Below are 22,499 nucleotides of genomic sequence, written 5' to 3'. Positions count from 1 at the left end.
TCCAGATGACTTTATGGAATGCCTTTGAGCTGTTATGAAGTACTTGTTTAAGAAGGATAATTCCACTTCGTTGTATATATTATTCCCCAAAGGAAAGCAATTTTAAATTTGACTTTTACAATCTTTATGCCATCTTTATGGAACCACTCTGTTGTTGAATTGGTATCCACAATATCAAAAATGCTTGGAATGAATGGTGTCTATTCAGGAAGGCTTAGGGCAAATGAGTGACTTTGGGCAATCTGAAACTTAGAAATCACTGGCCTTCCTCTGTATTTGCCATTGTATAAGCTAAGGATGCCACTGGGAGGGAGGACCTCCTTCCTCCATAGGATAGGATATTTGGGATTATAATTTTGTTTTCTTCAATAAGTAAGAAAGCCTTTTAGGTTGGTTTCCTTTTCAGGGGAATCCAGCCAACTGTTTTCTTTGACTGCAGTTCAGATGATGCTATAAAATTACCATTATATGAGGATAAATTGTGAATTTGAAATATTTAAAATGACCTATCTTAATGAAAATGTGTTTTAAGAAAACCTATTATTGAAAATTAGTTTTCTACAAAAAAAAATATGGAAAATGAAGGCATGAGTATTTGCCTTATAAGATACTTAATATAATTTATGTAAATAGGAATGGTCTTATTACATTTAAAATATGACTTAAAATAGCCAAAATGTTACTTTCAGAAAGGGTACCTTTTAAGGAACATACTCATTACATAAAACAAGGGTTATATCTATGTGCTACAAACAACATCAAAGAATTTTCTTGCTATGAAATGACACAAAAAGTTGTTCCTTAGTGGCCGTTTCAACCTCACTTCTTCAAGGACATTATCTTTTTTTTTTTTTTTAATTTTTATTTATTTATGATAGTCACACAGAGAGAGAGAGAGAGAGGCAGAGACACAGGCAGAGGAAGAAGCAGGCTCCATGCACCGGGAGCCCGACGCGGGATTCGATCCCGGGTCTCCAGGATCGCACCCTGGGCCAAAGGCAGGCGCCCAACCGCTGCGCCACCCAGGGATCCCAAGGACATTATCTTTGAATAGAAAACAGAATGGCTTTGTTTTCCAATCAGAGTCTAGCAGTTAGGGTGATTTATTAGCTAGTAGAACTTTAGCTCTGAGATCTGTGGTCAAGAACAAATCCACAAGAAATTTTCATATCTTCTAGAAATCAGATAATTATAATGAAGTATATCTAGCTGGTTTTCTGATGATTTGTGTGAAATGTTTAGCTTTCTGTTTTTTCATTTTTATCTAGCCAGATTCACTTGAGTTTAGTTAGATTGAAATGTATTTTCCATATTAGGTTCTGTTTGTTTTTTTTAACACCGTTTCACCACAGTAATACTAGTTAAGGTATGTACCTTTATATTCAGTCTAACTTGGGATTGGATTTGTGTAACTATTGTTGCTGTTTGGTACATTGGTCAACACTTCAGTTTTTAAATTTTTAGCTTTTCTGTTCCATTGTTTATCCCTCTGCCAGTATCATGATCTTTTTTTTTTCTCCAACAGTCTTGATTACTGCAGCTATGTAATAAGTATTAAATTTGGGTAAATTGATTCCTCTCATTTATTCTTTTTTCAGAATTGCTTTAACCTATACTAATTATTTGGCTTTCTTATCAATTTTACAATAATCTTGTCTAGATCTAGGAATTGCATTAAATTTATAAATCAGTTTGGGGAGAATTGACATCTTTATTACTCTGTTGAGTTTTCCAACCCATGAATGTGGTGTATGTCTCCATTTATTTAGGTCTTCTTTGATTTCTTCATCAATGTTGTGTCTATACAAATTCTGAACTTGTACACAAGTTCTGTATAGTTTTATTAGATTTACGCCTGTTTTTCTTTGTTTTTTTTTTTTTCCTGTTTTTCTTTAAACAGTTATAAATGGCATTCTTTTTAAGTTTGGTCCACATGTTTTTTGCTAGTACATAGAAATACAATTGATTTTTGCATATTTATAATGCAACCTTGCTGAACTCATTCTAGGAATTTTTATATAGATTATTTGAGATTTACTATGTAGACAATCTTGTCATCTGCAAATAAAGATCTATTTCTTCCTTTCCAATCTGTATACCTTTTATTTCCATTTCTTGCTTTATTGCATGGCTAGAATTTCCAGCACTATGTTGAATAAGACTGGTAAGAATGGGGTTCCTTGCCCCGTGCCAGATCTTACAGAGAAGTGTTTAATCTTTTACTGCCTTTTTTTTTTTTTTTTTTTAAGATTTTTATTTATTTGAGAGAAAGAGTTTGCATGGACAAGAGAGAGCCTGAGCAGCGGGGAGGGGAGAAGGAGAGGAAGAAGCAGATTCCCTACTGTGGAGGGAGCCCGATGGGGTACTCAATCCCAGGACTCTGGGATCATGACCTGTGCCAAAGGCAGACACTTAACCGATTGAGCCCCCCAGGCACGCCCAGTCTTTCACTGTTAAATATAATGCTAGCTGTAAGTTTTTGTAAATCCTCTATCAAATTGAGCGAGTATTCCTCTAATTTTTCTGAGAATGTTTCTCATGATGGGTGTTGTATTTTGTCAAATGCTTTTTAGCCTGCTCATATATGGAGGGTTACATTGATTAATTTTTGAATAATTTTTTTAAAAATTTGTATTTAAATTCCACTTAGTTAACATACTGTGTAGTATTAGTTTCAGGTGCAAAATATAGTGATTCAGCACTTTTATACAACACTCAGTGCTCATCTCAAGTGTACTCCTTAATCCCCATCACCTATTTAAACCATTCCTCCATCCACCTCCCTTCTGGTAACCATCAGTTCTCTATAGTTGAGAGTCTATTTCTTGGTTTCCCCTCCATCCCACGTCTTTTTTTCCCCTTTGCTCATTTGTTTTGTTTTTTAAATTCCACACAAGGTTTGTCTTTCTCTGACTGACTCATTTCACTTAGCATATTACTTTATATATATAAATATTATGCATGTAAATATTCCATTATATATATTTATACACACTACATCTTCTTTATCCAGTCATCAATCTGTGGACCCTTGGGCTGTTTCCATAATTTGGCTATTGTAGATAATAAGCAGCAGAGTGCATGTATCCCTTTGAATTAGTATTTTTGCATCTTTTGGGTAAATACCTAATAGTGTGATTACTGGATCATATGGTAGTTCTATTTTTAATTTCTTGAGGACCCTCCATACTGTTTTCCAGAGTGGCTACACTAGTTTGCACTACCCCCAATAGTGTAAGAGGGTTTCCCTTTCTCCACATCCTTACCAACACCCTGTGTTTCTTGTATCGTTGATTTAGTCATTCTGACAGGTGTGAAGTGGTATCTCATTGTGTTATTGATTTGCATTTCCCTGATGATGAGTGATGTTGAGCAGCTCTTCATATGTCCGTTGGCCATCTGGATATCTTTTTTTTTTAATATTTTATTTATTCATGAAAGACAGAGAGAGAGAGAGAGAGGCAGAGACATAGGCAGAGGGAGAGAAGCAGGCTCCATGCAGGGAGCCCGACGTGGGACTCAATCCCAGGTCTCCAGGATCACGCCCTGGGCCGAAGGCAGGCACTAAATTGCTGAGCCACCCAGGGATCCCCTGGATATCTTCTTTGAAGAAGTGTCTGTTCATGTCTTCTACCCATTTTTAGTTGGATTATTTGTTTTTTGGGTGTTAAATCTAATAAGTTCTTTATATATTTTGGATACTAACCCTTTATCAGATACGTCATTTGCAAATATCTTCTATTCCGTAGGTTGCCTTTTAGTTTTTTTGGTTATATCCTGATTTTTGAATATTGAAGCCATCTTGCATTCCTGGAATTAACCGCACTTAGTCATGGTGCATAATTCTTTTTATATGTTGCTGAATTCTATTTTACATTTTTAAAAATTAGGAGAACTGAGTTAATTTTATTTATCTCAAGAACCTGTTGAGGAGCTGTTTACTTGGTTATTAAGACAAAAATTGAATGATGATTATGAACAAGGAGAAAAGTTACCAAATCTGAAAAAGACTAAAGAAATTATAGGAGCATTCATATGTTGTTCATTCTTTGGGGTGAAAGGGGTCAAAGAACTGTTGTCTAGAATATGGATAGTCTGTCCTAGCTATTTAAATTGCTTCCTAGGGATCCCTGGGTGGCGCAGCGGTTTGGCGCCTGCCTTTGGCCCAGGGCGTGATCCTGGAGACCCAGGATCGAATCCCACGTCTGGCTCCCTGCATGGAGCCTGCTTCTCCCTCTGCCTGTGTCTCTGCCTCTCTCTCTCTCTCTCTCTCTCTGTGACTATCATAAATGAATAAAAAAAAAATTAAATTGCTTCCTAGAACAATAAAATTTAGAATAGAGAGATCTTCCAGTGACATAAAGGTTGCTAGATGAGAGGAAAGGGGAAGAATAGAGAAATGGAATAAATCTTAAGAGTATAGATTTTTATTAAAGTAGAGAGAAGTCATTATCTAAAAGTAGTAGGGAAAACTAAAACTGATTGTAGAAGAAGAGAGGAAGAGAGCTATCATTTATTGAGACAGTAAGAGCCAAATTTCTGAAGTCAGACTGAATTTGAATCCCACCTCTGCTAATAATTGTGACCAATGATTAGATTACTTCTTTCAGTCTCCATTTATGTGTAAATTATGAGAATGATATCTACTCTTGGGTGAGGGAGTGTATTACATTCCACATATGAGAGATCATGTGGTATTTATCTTTCTCTGTCTTATTTCACTTAGCATAATGCTCTCATGGTCCATCCATGTTGAAAAGGGCAATATTTCATTCTTTTTTTTACCACTGAGTAATATTTTATTGTATATATGACAATTTCTTTTTTTTAAGATTTTATTTACTTATTCATAAGAGACAGAAAGAGTGAGAGGCAGAGACATAGGCAGAGGGAGAAGCAGGCTCCATACAGGAAGCCTGATATGAGTCTCCATCCCGGGACCCCAGGATCACGCCATGAGCCGAAGGCAGATAGATACTCAACCACTGAGCCCCCCAGGCATTCCTGTATCACAATTTCCTTATCCATTCACCTGTTGATGAAGTTAGGTTGATTCCATAACTTGGCTTTTGTAAATAATGCTGCGGTAAACATGGGGATATGTATTTTTTTTGAGTTAATTTTACTGCTTTTTATTTTTCACTTTTTATTTCAGTTCTCAGAAGTGGAATTGCTGGATCATGTAGTAGTTATATTTTTAATTTTTTGAAGAACCTCCATACTATTTTCTATAGTGGCTGCACCAGTTTACATTCCCACCATCAGTGCACAGGGGTTCCCTTTTTTCCACATAATTTCAACAGTTGTTATTTCTAGTCTTTTTGATAATAGCTATTCTAACAAGTATGAGGTGATATCTTACCGTGATTTTGATTTGCATTTCCCTGATGATTAAGATGCTTCTTTTCATGTATCTTTTGGCCATTGATATATCTTTTTTTTTGGGAAAAACATTTATTCAGATCTTAGGCCACTTTTTATTCAGATTGGGTGTTTTGTTGGTTTTTGTTTTGTCTTGTTTTGCTACTGATATGAGTTCCTTACATATTGAATATTAGCCATTTACCAGATACATGATTTGCAAATATTTTCTTGCATTCAATTAAGTTGCCTTTTTATTTTGTTGATTGTTTCCTTTGTTGTACAGAAATTTTTTAGTTTGGAAGAAAAAATATTTTTCATTTGATGTAGTTCCATTTATTTATTTTTGCTTTTGTTGTTTTTGGTATCAAATACAAAAAAATCATCACCAAGATCTATGTCAAGGAGCTTACTGCCTGCATTTTCTTTTGAAAGTTTTATGGTTTCAAATCTTATGTTCAGTTCCCCAATCCATTTTGAGTTAATTTTGTGTTTGGTGTAAGATAGTGTTCCAGTTTTATTCTTTTGCAGTGGCTGTCCAGTTTCCCCAAAACCATTTGTTAAAGAAATTGTCCTTTCCCCCTTGTATATTCTTGGCTCCTTTGTCATAAATTGACTATATATGTGTGGCTTTATTTCTGGGCTTTCTGTTCTGTTCTGTTGATCTATGTCTGCTTTTATGCTAGTATCATACTCTTTTAATTAGCTTTGTAATATAATTTGAAATTAGGGAGCATGATGCCTCCAGCTTAGTTTTTCTTCCTCATGATTGTTGTGGCTATTCAGGGTCTTTTATGATTCTTTACAAATCTTGGGATGGTTTGTTTTGTTTCTGTAAAAAAATGCTGTTGGAATTTTGATAGGAATTACATTGAATCTACACATTGCTCTAGACAGTATGGCCATTTTAACATTAATTCTTCTAATCCATGAGCTTGGAATATCTTTCCACTTATTTATGCCTTCTTCAGTGTCTTGTATTAATGTCACCTGTGTTTAAATATATTCCTAGGTATTTTGTTCTTTTTGATGCAGTTGTAAATGGGATTTTCTTAATTTCTCTTTCTGATAGTTTATTATTAGTGTATAAGACAGATTTTTGAGTCATGGGTTTTGCATTCTGCAACTTTACTGAATTCATTTATTCTAACAGTTTTTTTATTGAGTCTTTAGGGTTTTTTATATGTCACCTGCACATAGTGACAGTTGCTTCCTTCATTGCAGTTTGGATGCTTTTTTTTTTTTTTTCTTTTTGTTACCTCATTGGTCTGTTTAGGACTTCTAAAACTATATTGAATAAAAGTGACAAGAGTGGGCATCTTTGTTTCTGATCTTAGCTTTCAGCTTTTCATCATAGAGGATATCAGTTGTGAGCTTGTTGTATATGATCCTTATGTTGAGATACATTTCTTCTGTACCTGCTTTGTTGAGAGTTTTTATCATAAATGGATGTTGAATTTTGCGAGATGCTTTTTCTGCATTTGTTAAGATAATCATGATTTTTATCTTTCATTTTGTTAGTGTGATGTATCCCATTGATTGTAGATGTCAAATCATCTTTACATCTCTGGAATAAATCCCACTTAATCATGGTGTATGATCTTTTTTTAATGTATTCAATTTGGTTTGCTGACATTTTTGTATAGGATTTTTACATCTGTATTTATCAGGATATTGGCCTATACAGTTAGTCTCCTCTTATCTGCGGTTTCACTTTTCATGATTTCAGTTACCTGTGGTCCAGAGGCAGGTGATCTTCCTTCTGACATATTGTCAGAAGGTCAGTAGTGGCCTAATGCTACTGTTCATTCCCCTCACTTCATCTCATCACATAGGCATTTTATCACCTCATATTATCACAAAACGAAAGGTGAGTACAGTAAGATATTTTGAGAATGAAAGATCACATTCACATAACTTATTACAGTATATTGTTACAATCCTATTTTATTCTTAATTATCGTAATCTCTTATGGTGCATAATTTACAAATTAAACTTTATCATAGGTATGTATGAATAGAAAAAAAACATAGTATACATAGGTTTCAGTACTATCCATGGTTTCAGACATTCTCTGGGGGTCTTGAAATGTATCCTTCTTAGACAAAGGGAGACTACTGTAATTTTATTTTCTTATGGCATTTAGAACAGTACATGGCTCATAATCTCTCCATAACTATTAGCTGTCATTATTTTTAGAAAAATTAACAAAATTAATAGTCTGTTCTTTTGCACTTAATTTAGTAGTTTATTTCATTTTATCTTCATAAAAAAATAAGGTTATTTAAAAGATAAGGCTATTAACACAAAACTGGTTTGAAGAGGGACACCTGGGTGGCTCAGTCTGTTAGGCATCTGCCTTAGGTTATGGTCGCAGGTCCTGGGATGGAGCCTGCATGGGCTCCCTGCTCTGCAGGGAGTCTGCTTCTCCTTCTCCATGTGCCCCTCCTTCTGCTCATGCTCTCTCACTCTTTTGTGCTCTCTCTCAAATAAATAATATCTTTAAAAAAGAAACTGGTTTGAGAGCACTGAAGTGGCTCAGCTGGTTAAGCATCTCTGTTCAACTCAGGTCATGCCCCTAGGGTCCTGGGATTCAGCCCCTTGTCTGGCTCTCTGCTCAGCAGGGAGTCAGCTTCTGCTTCTCCCTCTCCCGCTGCCCCACCCCCTGCTTGTGTGTGTGAGCGCACACTCAAATAAATAAATAAAATATTTTTTTTAAAACTGGTTTGCTGTGATTGGCAATATAATTATTTACTTTCAAATTATACTTCCTGAATCTTAAAATGTCTTTTTTTTCTCTTGACCTTCAGTATACTAAAGTTTTAATGAGAACAGTCAACCAGACCATTGTGTTGAACAAGGAGATATTAACCCAATTATAGTTAACTACTCCCTCTTTTGTGAGCTTATGACCACCTTACCAAGATGCCTGTAGGCATATATATTCTCTGTCTCCTTGGTAAAGTCTGTAGAAGTTAGTACCTTACTTATCTTTGTAGCTCCTGTTTGATGCACTTCTTTTCCAGGGAACTTCCATACAACATTTATTAACAAAATAAATGTTTATCATATTTATCAATAGAATTCACCAGAGCAGTGGGTTTATTTGGAAATTTATTATCAACTTTATGCTTAGATTTAGAATTAGTGCATAGTTACTGAGAAACTGCTGCAATAAATAGCAAAAAATACTTAGTGCTTACCATGTACCAGATTCTGTTCTAATCACTATATATAAACCTCTCTAATCCTCTTAACAAGTAGAGGTGGAGTGTTTTTGCTTATCATTCCTGTTACAGTTGAAAAAAATGTAGGCATAGGGTAATTTACCTAATGTCCGATTGCTAGTAAGTGGTAGAGACAGCATTCAAAAGCCACATAGTCTGCTCTTAATTCCTCCACTATCTTTGTAATTTTTGAAGTTTGGGTTTTGGTTTTTTTTGCTTGTTTGTTTTGTTTGTTTGTTTTTTAGGGGTAAGGAGCAAGGGAAGATTGAGAATCTTAAACAGGCTCCATGCTGGGCATGGACCTGACTTGGGGCTCCATCTCATGACTCTTGAGATCAGGACCTGAGCCTAAACCAAGAGTTAGACACTTAACTGACTGAGCCACCCAGGCGCCCCATGTTATTTTTGAAATTCTCAATCATAGGGCTTATAGAAGGTATTTATGACATTTTTTAAAGTTCATTTTTGTCTCCTAATTCATACATTAATAACTTAGATTTCCTGGTCTACTACTTTATTATGAAACTTCCAGTTATTAGTTGATACCGTGAACTTAGAAATTATTTTGCAAAGTAGTTAGAAAAAAATGTGCAGGTATTCAGTTAAGAACCTGCTGTGCAGGGACGCCTGGGTGGCTCAGTGGTTGAGCCCCTGCCTTTGGCTCAGGGCACAATCCCAGGGTCTGGGATCAAGTCCCACATCAGGCTCCTTGTGAGGAGACTGCTTCTCGCTCTGCCTCTGTCTCTGCCTCTCTCTCTGTCTCTCATGAATAAATAAATAAAATCTTTAAAAAAAAAAAAAAAAAGAACCTGCTGTGCACCTTGGGAGTTAGTTTTCATGCATTCTGCCATAAAGCAGCACCTTTACCTTGATACCTATGAATTCCTTCCTAAAATAGACTTTTTTCTTTCCACTGTGTGAACATAAATAGGCAAACATTTTACAGATCAAAGGTGCATTTAGTGTCTTTATTCAGATTCTTGAATTGTAAAGGGTGTAAGCTGAAATTTGGTTTCATTTCCAAAACAAAACTGTTCCCCAAAAATGGAAGGAACTTTAAGGTGTAAATAATTACTACTTATAGACATCAGAACTATATTTCCTTATCCTGTCTCAACAAGTTGGTTGTAATTCTTAAGGTTTGAATAGGTTGTGGGGACAAGTTTGAGCTATCTAGATTAAAGAAGTTTCATTTCTTTATGCTGTCATTAAAACTGTTCTGTCTTTAATCATCAAGTATTTCTGTGGAAGAAATAGATTTAAGCTAACAAATACAAGTAAGATGAAAATTATACATGTGGATGAATTAAATTTACTTCAGGGCCCAGAATATTCTTCAATGCTTTCATAAGTCTTTGATATTCTGTTAATATAAATGGCTGAAAATTTAACCTCTAACAGGTAGAAAAACTAAGAAGTACAAGTTTTAAATGTGCCTTATTGATTTCAGAATTTTCATTTTCATTTTATTTTCAGTTCAGATCGTCTGATAGAAGAGACAATAAGGTAGGAAAAATTTTTGTTGTCCTTTAGTGTGTTTTTTGTTTGCTTGGAACATAAATGAACATGCTAACTTAAACCCTATAACTAGAGTTAAGGTTAATTTGCCATTCTTAAAGATGGGAATTTCACTAGGTTGTGATGTATTTTTACTGTGTCCTTTCCTTATCAGAGACATTTGAAGCCCAGAATTTTTGTTTCTAGAATTAGGCTGACTTACCTAGGTTAATTTTTCTGATTAATTCATATTCAGTACTTTCAGCCTCAATCTTTTCATTCTCAATTTTTAGTCGAAAACCACCTTCGACATGTGATTTGGCAGATGTCTTATTTATACCATTTATGTAGATTTGGTTTTGTCACAACAGCTGCAGAAAATCTTCTGCAGTAATATTTAGTGTTATCTGTAATAACACTGAAGTAGTTATTGCTTAAGGTAAGGGACATTTATTTGTTGGTCTGAACTGCTTAATTCTCTAGGTTTGGTGAATTTTTAGGTACTATCTTATGACAATAAAAAAGTAAATGAACTAGATATGATCTTGACAGTTTAGAATTCATCAGTGTCTAAAGCGTTTCTCAGGAAAGATATAATGAAGTACTTGGAAACATCAACAGACCTGTTTTACTCCTACCAGTGGCCTTGGTGTTGTGCTCAAATGTTCTACATGCTTTATTTTATTTAATTTCTTCAATAACCCAAGAAATAAATACTGTGTCCAAAACAAAAAAGAAATTAAGGTAAGTAATTTGCCTATCATCACATGACTGATAAATTATGTTGAGGATTCAGATCCTCAAATCTGAATCTCTGTAATTCTAGAACTAGGGCTCTATCTAAACTACTACCATATTTAACACCTTGTAGAAAGAGTACAAGCTTTGGAGTGTGATTTGGTTTGTGCTGCTCATCAGATCTCTGTTCTTGGATAAGTTACTTGGGGCCTTCATTTTCTTATGTGTTTAAAAACAAGGATTGGGCAGCCCAGATGGCTCAGCAGTTTAGCGCCACCTTCAGCCCAGGGCATGATCCTGGAGACCTGGGATCGAGTCCCATGTCAGGTTCCCTGCATGGAGCCTGCTTCTCCCTCTGCCTGTATCTCTGCCTCTCTCTCTCTCTCTCTCTCTCTTCCTGTCTCTCATGAATAAATAAATAAAATCGTAAAAAAAATTTTTTTAATAAAAACAAAGATTGATGATAATATCTACCCTAAAATACTATTGTGAAGATTAAAGATAATATGAGGTAAAATGCCTAATACAATGCCTAGCTGATACTAGGTAATCTATAAGTAGTAGCTGTATTACTAATGCAAACTCTTTTAATTTTTTATTTTTATATTTCAGAAAAATTCCAAGAGTACAAAGAATTCCCATATACTCTTTACTTAGATTCCCCACATTAACATTTTGCCACATTTGCTTTTTCACTTTTTTCCTGAACTACTGTAGACCTGATGCCTCTCTACCACTAAATATTTCATTGTTCATATTTTAAATATGTATTTATATTGATATGGACTCATAGATTCTTATTTTATTCAGTAGGTTATAATGTTTCTATCATTATTTAATAAAGTATAATCACTTACAGTAATATGCAATTATCATATCTGGAGATTTTGTTTAAATTACATGCACTAGGTTGTCTATCTGAACAAAGTTTTCACACAATTGCCTAATTGTCAACTGAAATATTTTTCTTTGACTCCTTCCCTTTCATCAGCACATAAAGTAAAATCACATTTGCCAAGGATTTTTTTACTTAAAGTTTCCCTATAATCCTGTTCCTTTTTTTCTTCCTATTATTTCCTCCTCTTTCTGCCTGATTTTTTCTGGGCCAGCCTGCCTTAATTAAACTGTTTAACTCAAACCTGACCTATTTAAGGGCTAGTAATATGAGTATAAAAATTTGGAGTACTTCCTAGGATAGGAACCTTTGAGAACCGTTAATCACTGCTACGACTATTTTGCTAGTTAAAAAGCAAAAAATATATATAATTATAAGGGTTTTTTATTTCATTATTTGCCTTTATTTCAAAATATGGTAGGTATCACAAGTGAAATTTTACTGACTCTGAAACTAGTTATAATTACTTATAGATACTACAAAATTTAAGTGCCAAATAATAATTATTTTTGCATATTCTCTATTTAACAGTTTACTTTTTCCTTTCCTTTTGGAGATTTTAAGAATATGTGCAAACTGAATATAGACTCTGGCATCAATTAATTGAAAAGAACTAATATTTTTAATATTTATTCTTAAGCTTTAAAACTAGTATTGTCTGTTGAAAAACTATGTGTCTGAGTTTAGAACTAAAGTTTAGAACTAAAGCAGGTAAGAAAGTTCCAGTAAGCACATCAATGATTTATCATTTTAAAAGCATTACATATTATTTGGAGCTTATGTTTGCTTCTGAGTATTTGACCTTTGAAATAACAACAGCCTAGAGTTCACTCAGCTTGACTCCACATGATTGCAATGAGATGGGAAAGTATATCTAGATATATTCTGTGTGGTACTGGCAATCATGCATATTCAACAAGATAATAACATAATGTATGATGATAATACCCATTCTCTAAGGAATACAAAGTGCTTTGTGGAAATTATTTTTTAATCTTCTTTATCTACTTCTGAGTCAAAGTGCATGGGAGATGGTGATAGTCCCAGTGTAAAAAACAGAGGCATATATGATTCAAAGATTGCCTTCAGAAGCTCAGCCTCACTTTAAATGAAGTTGTGTTACTTTATATAAGACCATCATACCCTTTTTAAAGTACATAAATTTATGTTAAAACAACCACATTTTAAATGTATCCTATTTTGTTACAGACATAATTATGAATAAGAACTAATGATGCAAAAAAAAAAGAACTAATGATGCAAAAGATGTTGTTAGTTTGGACTCTCCTTGTGTTCTTTTGGATTTGGGATCTAAAATTCAGTGTAAAGTTAACATTGTGGGGTTCCTTCTGTTTCACTCTCTCTGGTTGTTATCCAGGTCTGCTCCACTGCACTGGTCCAGGGGTCCCTGTTACCTTCAAATACCTCCTTTTTTGGATCAGCTATTTCTTTTTTTTTTTTTTTTTTAAGATTTTATTTATTTGTTCATGAGAGACACAGAGAGAGAGAGGCAGAGACACAGGCAGAGGGAGAAGCAGGCCCCATGCAGGGAGCCTGATGCGGGGCTCATCCCGGGTCCCGGGGATCATGACCTGAGCCGAAGGCAGACGCTTAACCACTGAGCCACCCAGGCGTCCCTGGATCAGCTATTTCTTGAATTTAGTGTCTTCCATTTTCTTAGTTTATTCCCTCATTATGCCAGACCACATTCTTTAGTAGTTTCCTAAGAAAGAACAAGAGGTCCAATTTTGGACTTCTCACATATATCCTTGATTCATTGTTTAGCTAAGTTAAAGAGTTCTGGTTAGAAATAATTTTGAAATGTTTGAAGGTACTGTTTTTAAGTTCAGTGCCAGTTGAGATATCTGGTCCTTTGAATGTGATGAGCTTTTTTCTTCTGGAAACTTTTAGGGTCTTTTTCCCCCGTGTTTTGGGGTGTTCTTTAACCTCCCCATAGTGAGCTTAGCACACATCTTTTCCAGTTCATTGCACTGGACATTGGGTGGGCTACTACCATCTGGAAACACATCTTCAGTTCTGGGAAATTTTCTTAAACTATCATTTTCCTACCTCCTTTTTCACTGTTTCGTTTTCTGTTTTTTTGCTTTTAACTGGTAATAAATAGGTTGGGCCTTCTGTTGTTCCTTTCTTACCTTTTCTCTGTTTTCCATTTATCTTTTTTTCAACTTTCTGAGAGGTTTACTCGATTTGTCCTTTCAGTGCTTCTATTACATTTTAATTTCCGTTCTTTTTTAAAATTTACACCAGTTTTTCTAAGGGGTGGATACACTCTTACACACACATATATTTATGTTTATGTTTCATGGTTGTGATGCCTTCTTTTCTCTCTCTGAAGACATTAAATATAATTTGATTTTATAGTTTCTTGAGCTTCTATTACTGCCTGTTTCCTCAGATTCACTTTTCTGTTTGCTGATTAGTTGGTTTGGATCCCTGCCTTTCATTAGAGGCTTTTCTCAAACTCATAGTGATTCTTGGTTCTTTGTTCATATTTAAGGGTAAGGCTCCAAAATCCAGTACCTGGAAGCTCGTTCTGTGTACTTGGGTGGTAGGACACTTGCCAAGTGGTAGACCCCACAGTGGATGATCAGAAGGGGGCCTGGCTGTTTCATTGAGAGCTTCATAATGTCAGTATCTCTAAGATCTCTTCTAGGTTAGATCTCCCACTGAGCTTGGGGCAGTCACCTGACAATGGTTCAGGAAAGGTAATGTAGGGGTCTGGCATTTACTTGTACAAATTCCATTTTTAGCCCTATTCCACAGTTTTGCCTTCAAAGATACCTGATCCCCTTAATTCATTTTTTTCTCATCTCCTCAATTCTTTATCTTTTCTGGGATCTGGGAAAAACTTTTATAATCATTGCTTGACTCTTGGTGATACTGAGGCAAATAACTGCAGTAGATTTGGTGCTGATAATGTTATTTACATTTCTTAGTCACTCAGGTAGAATTCCTGCAATTTTCTTTTCAATTTTCTTTATTATGTATGTGTACAGTGTTCTTTCTGTAACAGTTTAAATAATTCTAAAATATATAAAGAAAAAGTTCATTTCCTGGTAGTGTCCCTCCATTCCTATCCCCTGAGTAACTTATAATAACTGACAGTTGTTGGGATCCCTGGGTGGCGCAGCGGTTTGGCGCCTGCCTTTGGCCCAGGGCGCGATCCTGGAGACCCGGGATCGAATCCCACATCAGGCTCCCGGTGCATGGAGCCTGCTTCTCCCTCCGCCTGTGTCTCTGCCTCTCTCTCTCTCTCTCTGTGACTATCATAAAAAAAAAAAAAAAAAAAAAAAAAAACTGACAGTTGTTAATATCTTTCTAATATGCTCACTGTCACACAGGTGTATACAAAGATGGTTTATTGCTTGAAATGAAAAAAAGATTTCATACTTTACATATCGTGTGGCTTGCTTTAATCATTCAGTATATCATAAAAATCCCTCTTGGTTAATAGAAATAATGCCATCTTATTCTTTTTAATAACAAAATATTATTTCATAGTGTGGTTAAATCATAATCTGTTAAACCTTTCCAGTGTTGTTTCCATTTGGGGGGTTGTTTTTGTGTGTTTGTCTTTTACTATACCAAATAGTGCTCTAATATATATCCTTTTATCTGTCTCTTCACACACTTGTTTCTTCTTTGCCTCCTTCTCAATTCTTGAAATTTCATTTTTTATTTGCCATTTGCTTAGAGTACTCCCTCTAGCATTTTTCTCCAATAGGATACCTGGTGTCGCCTGTTTTTTTTTTTTTTTAATTTTTTTTTTTTTTTTAATTTTTATTTATGATAGTCACAGAGAGAGAGAGAGAGAGGCAGAGACACGGGCAGAGGGAGAAGCAGGCTCCATGCACTGGGAGCCCGATGTGGGATTCGATCCCGGGTCTCCAGGATCGCGCCCTGGGCCAAAGGCAGGCGCCAAACCGCTGCGCCACCCAGGGATCCCTTGCCTGTTCAAAAATATGTTCATTCAGCTCCCAGATGGGTTAAGCTATTAGAGACCTCTAAGCAGAGACCCCTACCAGAAGTGGCAGTAGGCAACCCAGCAGTTTTTTCTTCTTCAGGACTCGTGGCCTGTCAGCTATCAGTTCATAGGTTCTTCTGGTTGTACGTAGCAGCCCTTTACCAGCTGCAGGGACCAGAAGCAGTTCTGTCCATTACTGCAGCTCCAGTGCATGCAGGTCCATGTCTTCCACTCTCTGATCTCCTCAGGATGCAGTGAAACATAGATCTTTGCCCCAGGCTTGGAGAAAAATCTAGTCTTCCCTGTCGTTAGTTCCTTGGTTCTTCCCTTGCTTGAAAGAGTATAACCTACCTGGCTTTCTTCCTTGGAGATTTCAAAAGAATGTGGGATCTCAGATGGACCCCTCCCCTACATATCTGCCTTAGTTCTTATGTTTCTCCATGGAAGAAATTGGACCAGAAATGCGGTCAGGAATTTGTGCTCTGATCATCATCGTCCTGGAATCTCTTCATCTCTGTTCCTTTCTTTTGTGTGTGTGTTTCATATGTTTTCAGATTTAAGAACACTCTGTTTCTTGCTGTTTTTCTGTCAGTATCTATAGCACTCCACTGTGTATTACATGTCAAAATGGATACTGACCCTGCCCTCTAGGTTTCTAATGCCCAGGGAAATAAGGCTGTTGAAAGTTGATCCTGGCAGTGACAGCAAAAAAATACCAACTGAGATTCTTTTAAATAGGATATCAGTGTAGTCACTTGGAAGAGACTATTAGTTTTTGTAAGGGAAGGGACTTTTTCCCATCTCTCTTAGGCATTTGGTGAATGTGTAACCTTTGTCAAAACCTACTTGGAAACCCAGCATAATGTTGCACATGTCTCCTAAAATCTGCCTAGTTGATTCTCAAGTAGAATTCTGGAACATAATCTTTTCATAAATTAAGGGCTGGTTATATATGAATATTTTGTGATGTGTTCACTTTAGGTTCTATTTTTATGATCATAATTTCATACTTCCCTCTCAACAGTTTTTCTGATAAAGGATAGTTTAGTAGCTGGCCCCTTTCAAAACGATTTTAAGAAGCTTTTGTAATAGTGATTTGTCTGTTATTTCATTTGTTACTTTGGGAAAACTCACAGGAACTGGCCTACTGCCTTGTCCAAAAAGATACCAGAGGATAGCAGTGGGGATGGAGTGGTCATTCAGGAAAGGGATAGCGTTAAGGTGATTTGGGAAATGTTTTTTTTTTCTCTGCGCATGCTTTTCAAGATTATGTTGCTTATTTTAGTTTTCTGTTCACTTTTACGGGTATGATGGATCCATACAGGATAATTTTAAATGCCAATGTAATTATCTTCTCTTTCCCCCTCTTCAGCATTGCTATGGCAACAAAAGAAAATATGACTTCACAGAGAGGAATGCTGAAGTCAATTCAGAGCAAAATGAATACTTTGGCCAGTATCCTTTTTGAAATTTTGAAATCACTAGTTTTTGGTGGGGAGGTATCTATGCCTTTTTTGGGGGGGAGGGAGGGTTAGGTTGCCATCATCAAATAGCAGTTGAGGCCATTAGTAATTACATAATATGAATATGCCTTGCATTCCTACTTTATAAAAGTTGATATTGTTTAGTGTCATTTGTAAAAGATTGTACACCATAAGTCTGATACTAGTAGATTCAGAAAATTATAAATGAATTTTCAAATTACAAAATTATTTTACATTTTAAAAACTCTTTTTTTTTAATTTTTATTTATTTATGATAGTCACACACACAGAGAGAGAGAGAGAGAGGCAGAGACACAGGCAGAGGGAGAAGCAGACTCCACGCAGGGAGCCTGACGTGGGATTCGATCCCGGGTCTCCAGGATCACACCCTAGGCCAAAGGCAGGCGCCAAACCGCTGCGCCACCCAGGGATCCCCATTTTAAAAACTCGTGAATCCATGTTAGAATGCCACAGTATATATTATTATTACCTCAACATCATAAATTACATGCTTTTTCTTACTTTTTTTTCCCAGTTTGGAGAATAAGTCAGTAGCAGATGCTTAGAAGGAGAAAGAAGGAGACAGATGTCCATACATTTAGAGGAGTTGTATTTTCATTGTGACTCTTCATGCACAAGCTGAATGCTAGGATAGATTGTTTCTTGTGACTTCTACCTTTTTAATTTTTGAGTTTCCTGATTTGAATTAGGATTACTAATACTTCCACAAAACCCAGTGGGGAAACTGGTAAGCCTGCTACTCTGAAATACTCTGTTTACTCTCTGAGAAGTCAAGCCTTTTGGAGAAAAAGTTTTCTTTTTCCGGTTACTAAGAGAGGAAGAACCTATAATTTTCAAAAGCTGAGTATCTTCTGGTCCTAGATAATTTAAGGCCACTTTTAGTATGATGCTTATTTCCCTAAGGAATATCCTGAAGTGTACTGGTATTTTCTAGTTTTTTGTGAATTTTGTTCTTGTTTTTATCACCCTAAGTATAAAACCACACATCTGCAATCATTTATATTTTATATAGGGTTATACAGTTTACAGAGTACTGTTACATATACTTGTATCATCAAATTATGATACTTCCAGAAGAATGTGTGTTCAAAAAAATCAAATAAAATGGGTGTTAGGACTCCATAGAGAGGTAGTAACAGAAACCTAATTCAGACTGACTTAAGGGGGGAAAGGAGGAAATTAGTTTGTATATATGTATCTAAAATTCATGGGTAGAATTTGACTTAAGACATGACTCAATTCAGGAGCTCAGATTTATGGTCAGATTTCATTATTAAACTGCCGTTCCTCTCTCTCTTTTCCCCCTACCTATTCCACTTCTTATCTTTCCTGTGGTTGACCTTATTCTCAGGTTTTCTCCTTATGGGGATAGAGATGGCTATAAGAGTCACCTTCTACTAGTTCAGAAGTCCCAATGGAATGGTGGGTCTTTTCTAACAGCTGTGATAAAAGTTTCAAGAGGACTGTAATTGCCCCAGCTAGGGTCACTGGAAAGGAATATTCTTCCTGGCCAGTCCTGAGTTCTATATATACCTGATGGCAGAGGACAAGGTCAGCCCACACTCTTACATGGACTGAACTAGATGACTATAGAAGAAGACAGAGGGGACTCCCTAAAAGTAAACTGGACAGAAATGTGCACATTAGAGACAAGGTTTCCTAATGCTGAGAGTTTGTGTACTCTAAGGGGATTGTTGATCTTTTTACTAAGCAAAAAAAGATTCAGCATTTGTTCTATATGAGATTGGTATCTTGTAAAAGTTATTGCCTATAATTTCATGCCTCCTGTTCTTATATATTTTTAAAATTATTTCTGAAAAAATTTTTTTCATTAATTCAGAAACACATTCATACAGTGTGTGAAGCTCTACCCTGGGTAGACAGGGAATTTCAGGATTAGTAGAAGACATGGTCCTAATCATATAATATGTAGAATATATAAATACATGAATATAGTCCCTGCTGAGTAGTTTAATGACAGAAAAATGCAATAAGGATTCACAGGGTGGAGATACAATTCCAGCCCTCTAGTACCGTAGGTGGGTTTTGTTGGTGGTTTTTCTGACTTTGATATGATACCTCTGTTAACAAAGAGGATTCACCTGCAGGTATGTTGTCAGAAATGCAAAAGAATATAGGATGGGCACACATGTGCTGTGGTCTACAACATACAAACTAGAGCATGAAGATATTTTAAAATACTAAGTAAAATGTAGTTGTGACTGTTTTTAAACCTCTAAAATTGGAAACTTCCTATCTTTTATGTTTCCCAAGTAGGACAGCTAGAGAGCAGTGTAACCTACTTTCCTACCATATCCTATCTACTGCTGCAAAGTAAATTTAAAAATTTAAATAATTCACCAGTGACTGATTTCTTCAGACCCTAGAGTTGGTTCCCACCAATTCCATTCCAAGGGGCGTATCACCCTGTGAGGAGAGGATCAGTTACTTCTTCAAAACTCTTCTGGCAAAACTCCCCACTCTCCTGAGAGAAGGGGTTTATTTTTTTATTTTTTTTTTTATTTTTTATTTATTTATGATAGTCACATAGAGAGAGAGAGGCAGAGACACAGGCAGAGGGAGAAGCAGGCTCCATGCACCGGGAGCCCGACGTGGGATTCGATCCCGCGTCTCCAGGATCGCGCCCTGGGCCAAAGGCAGGCGCCAAACCGCTGCGCCACCCAGGGATCCCTAGAAGAGAGTGGGAGGTAGGGAAGAGAGGGAGAGGAAGGAAGAGAGAGGGAGGGGGGAAGTGGGGGTGGTAGCAGTCGTAGTTGGCTATACCTGTGCCTCCCTGCCCTGCAGTGTTCCTCTCTTCACACACTGGTTCCCACCCTGACCTGGTCGTAATGCCTCAATTTGGGGGGACTTTGAGCAGTAGGACATACCTAGCTTGGGCATGTGTTTTTTAAAGACTCCCTCTGTGTAATTTTCTTCTCCTGTATTTCTTCTCATTATTTATTGTTTCTGGACTACACTGATCTTTTTGTGACTCCTGTGACTTTTATCTAAAGAGGCTTCTTCAAATATGACCTTAATAAAGATTTCCCAAAGATCGTTTTCCTGCTGTGAACAGCCTGATCCAGCGGATCAATCTTAGGAAGCGGCGAGACTCACTCATCCTGGGTGGTGTCATTGGTGTCTGTACCATCCTATTGCTGCTGTATGCTTTCCATTGATGGAACATCTCCAGGGACTCTTAACAACCACCACTTTCACACCCTGATCTGGAATAAGGAAAAGTAGGAAGGAGAAGTTGATGCCCTGATGATTATCCTGACCAGCAGGATTAATTCAAGACTGGTAGCGGTGGACTCTGCTGTGACATGGTCAGGTTGAGCTGAAGCCACAGTTTTGCTGTGCTATCTTTTCTAACACATATTTCCTTCTGTTTTTAGTTAAAAAAAAAAATTTTTTTTTCAGTTGCTTTTGTCTTCCTAAGAGGTAAGTAAACCAATCAGAAACAGTTTCTGTGCTTCAGTAATAGTGTCGAAGGCTGATGACAAGCCAGGTCTTATATCTGGACTCTTCAGAAAACCAGGTTTCTCTATATCCAAAGACTGCTTTCCTTTCAGCCCCAGATTGGGTTGTGAATAAAAATAGTTCTTCTCCTTTTATTTTACACTCATGATGAGAAATAACAAGTCATTTCTTGATAAGCTGTGCTACAAATTTCTACTCTGTGTCCCTAACTGTTTTGGTATTCAAGGAAAATTACATTTTTCACAGATTCTTTGAGATGCCAACAGATAACTTCAACATAGTTGAGGTTGTCTGAAACAGAAGACAAACGCTGCAAAAAAAGCTTTTTTTTTTTTCCTTCTTTTTGTAAATTGTATGCACACGGGGGTTAACTGTATTACTGGAAAAGCATCAAGAATAACAGGCTTTTTTTCAGTCATTGTTTTGATTTTTTGCTTCTTCCATAGGATTAATATTTGCTACTACAAGTAAATGAAATTTCAGTTCTACAGTGATAAAAGTAGCTGATAGCCAATGTCTGTCATCACCCCCACCTATTCCTCATGTCAGAATCGACTCTTGAGTGAGGGGACTGGTCAATTTTCAGTGAGATCTATTCAACAAGCCACATGTAAAAAGACATTGAGGGGTCACCGTCCAGATAATTCCAGTTGTAAATGCTCCATGATCTAGGAGCAAAAGTTTAAGAACTACTGCCTGATGTTCTAGAAATTCTGGGTGTTATGAAAACCTATTCATTCCAAATCTGTTAAGCTTTTCCAAACATCCAGAGAATGCTTTTACTATTGAAGGTGCGTGTGTCAGAATCTTGCTATGTCTGCATCTGACTTCTACTACCACCCCTGGACAGCGATAGAATTTTAAACCACCCACCCAAATTCTTTTCAGGCTTACCGTTTCTCCATTTCTGTACAAGTATGACTTATTTGTCCAACTGAACTACCACAGATAGCTTGAAGACGTCAACATCTACACTCTTCACTAAGAAAGAAGGTTGCCCTTCACTGTTGGAATGTTGACTATGGTATTTATAGTGTTGGCTTCAGACTCTGCCACAGGGAATAAAAGGATATTAGCATGCAGTTCTTAACTACATCACAGTATGTGGGCGATGACATTCAGGTGAACTTAATACACAGGCTGATGGCTATACTAACCCCTGGTCTGATATAGAAACTGAGAGGTGTTTCCTTCTGGTGTCGAAGTTTTATTATGTTCTGGGTGTGAAAGGCATTTGATATATTTTTTTTTAACTGTGAGGTTTATTTTTCTAAATATGGGTTGATTAATAGGTTACTTGATTGGGGATGCCCTTAAAAGAAAGTAAGTTTTCCCAATGTGGATCATAAAGGATCAGAGAAGTTCATTTATTAAATTCTGTGTTGGGAGAACAAAACTACTCTCCCCTGACAGTTTATTATTATCTTTGATTTTTCAAAGGGCCTTGATTGGTGGTTGTGCCTCAGCTAGAATTTATGGGACTTCCATTGCTATATGGTTGGCATTTATACAATCTGAAGTATCATAAATAAAGTTATTTATTTAATTATATTACCAGTCTTTTTTACTGGTCTGATTATTTGGTACATTCATTAATGCTGATTGTGTGAGAGTAAACTGAGGGCCTGAGCTAATATAGCTTGCTGCACTAAACACTACTTTTTGATGGCTGATGAGCCTTTCTATTAGGGTTATGCCTAAATGAAGTAATATAATTATGTTATTTTCTTTATGAAAATTAACTAGTTTTTCCAAGCAAGTTGAAAAAGCTTGGTGTGAGATGTTGGTGTCAGGTAGGTCTGACTAA

The 22,499-nt window shown here is 36.4% G+C and overlaps 1 protein-coding gene across 2 annotated transcripts in view; it reads left to right on the top strand.

Moving 5' to 3' along the window:
* Window positions 1-22,243, top strand: part of GOSR1 (golgi SNAP receptor complex member 1) — a 54,660-nt gene extending 32,417 nt beyond the window's left edge. For both annotated transcript variants that reach the window (XM_041725353.1, XM_041725351.1), the window contains exons 7-9: window positions 10,066-10,095; window positions 17,077-17,159; window positions 20,264-22,243. In XM_041725353.1, the coding sequence (XP_041581287.1) occupies window positions 10,066-10,095; window positions 17,077-17,159; window positions 20,264-20,388 (238 nt within the window). In that variant the 3' untranslated portion in view covers window positions 20,389-22,243. The remainder of the gene's footprint in view (window positions 1-10,065; window positions 10,096-17,076; window positions 17,160-20,263) is intronic.
* Window positions 22,244-22,499: the final 256 nt, after the last annotated feature.

The sequence above is a fragment of the Vulpes lagopus genome, chromosome 12, assembly GCF_018345385.1.
Source record: "Vulpes lagopus strain Blue_001 chromosome 12, ASM1834538v1, whole genome shotgun sequence".
NCBI lineage: Eukaryota > Metazoa > Chordata > Mammalia > Carnivora > Canidae > Vulpes > Vulpes lagopus.
The sequence above is the reverse complement of the archived record's forward strand: the minus strand, read 5'-3'. Positions and strand labels throughout refer to the sequence as shown.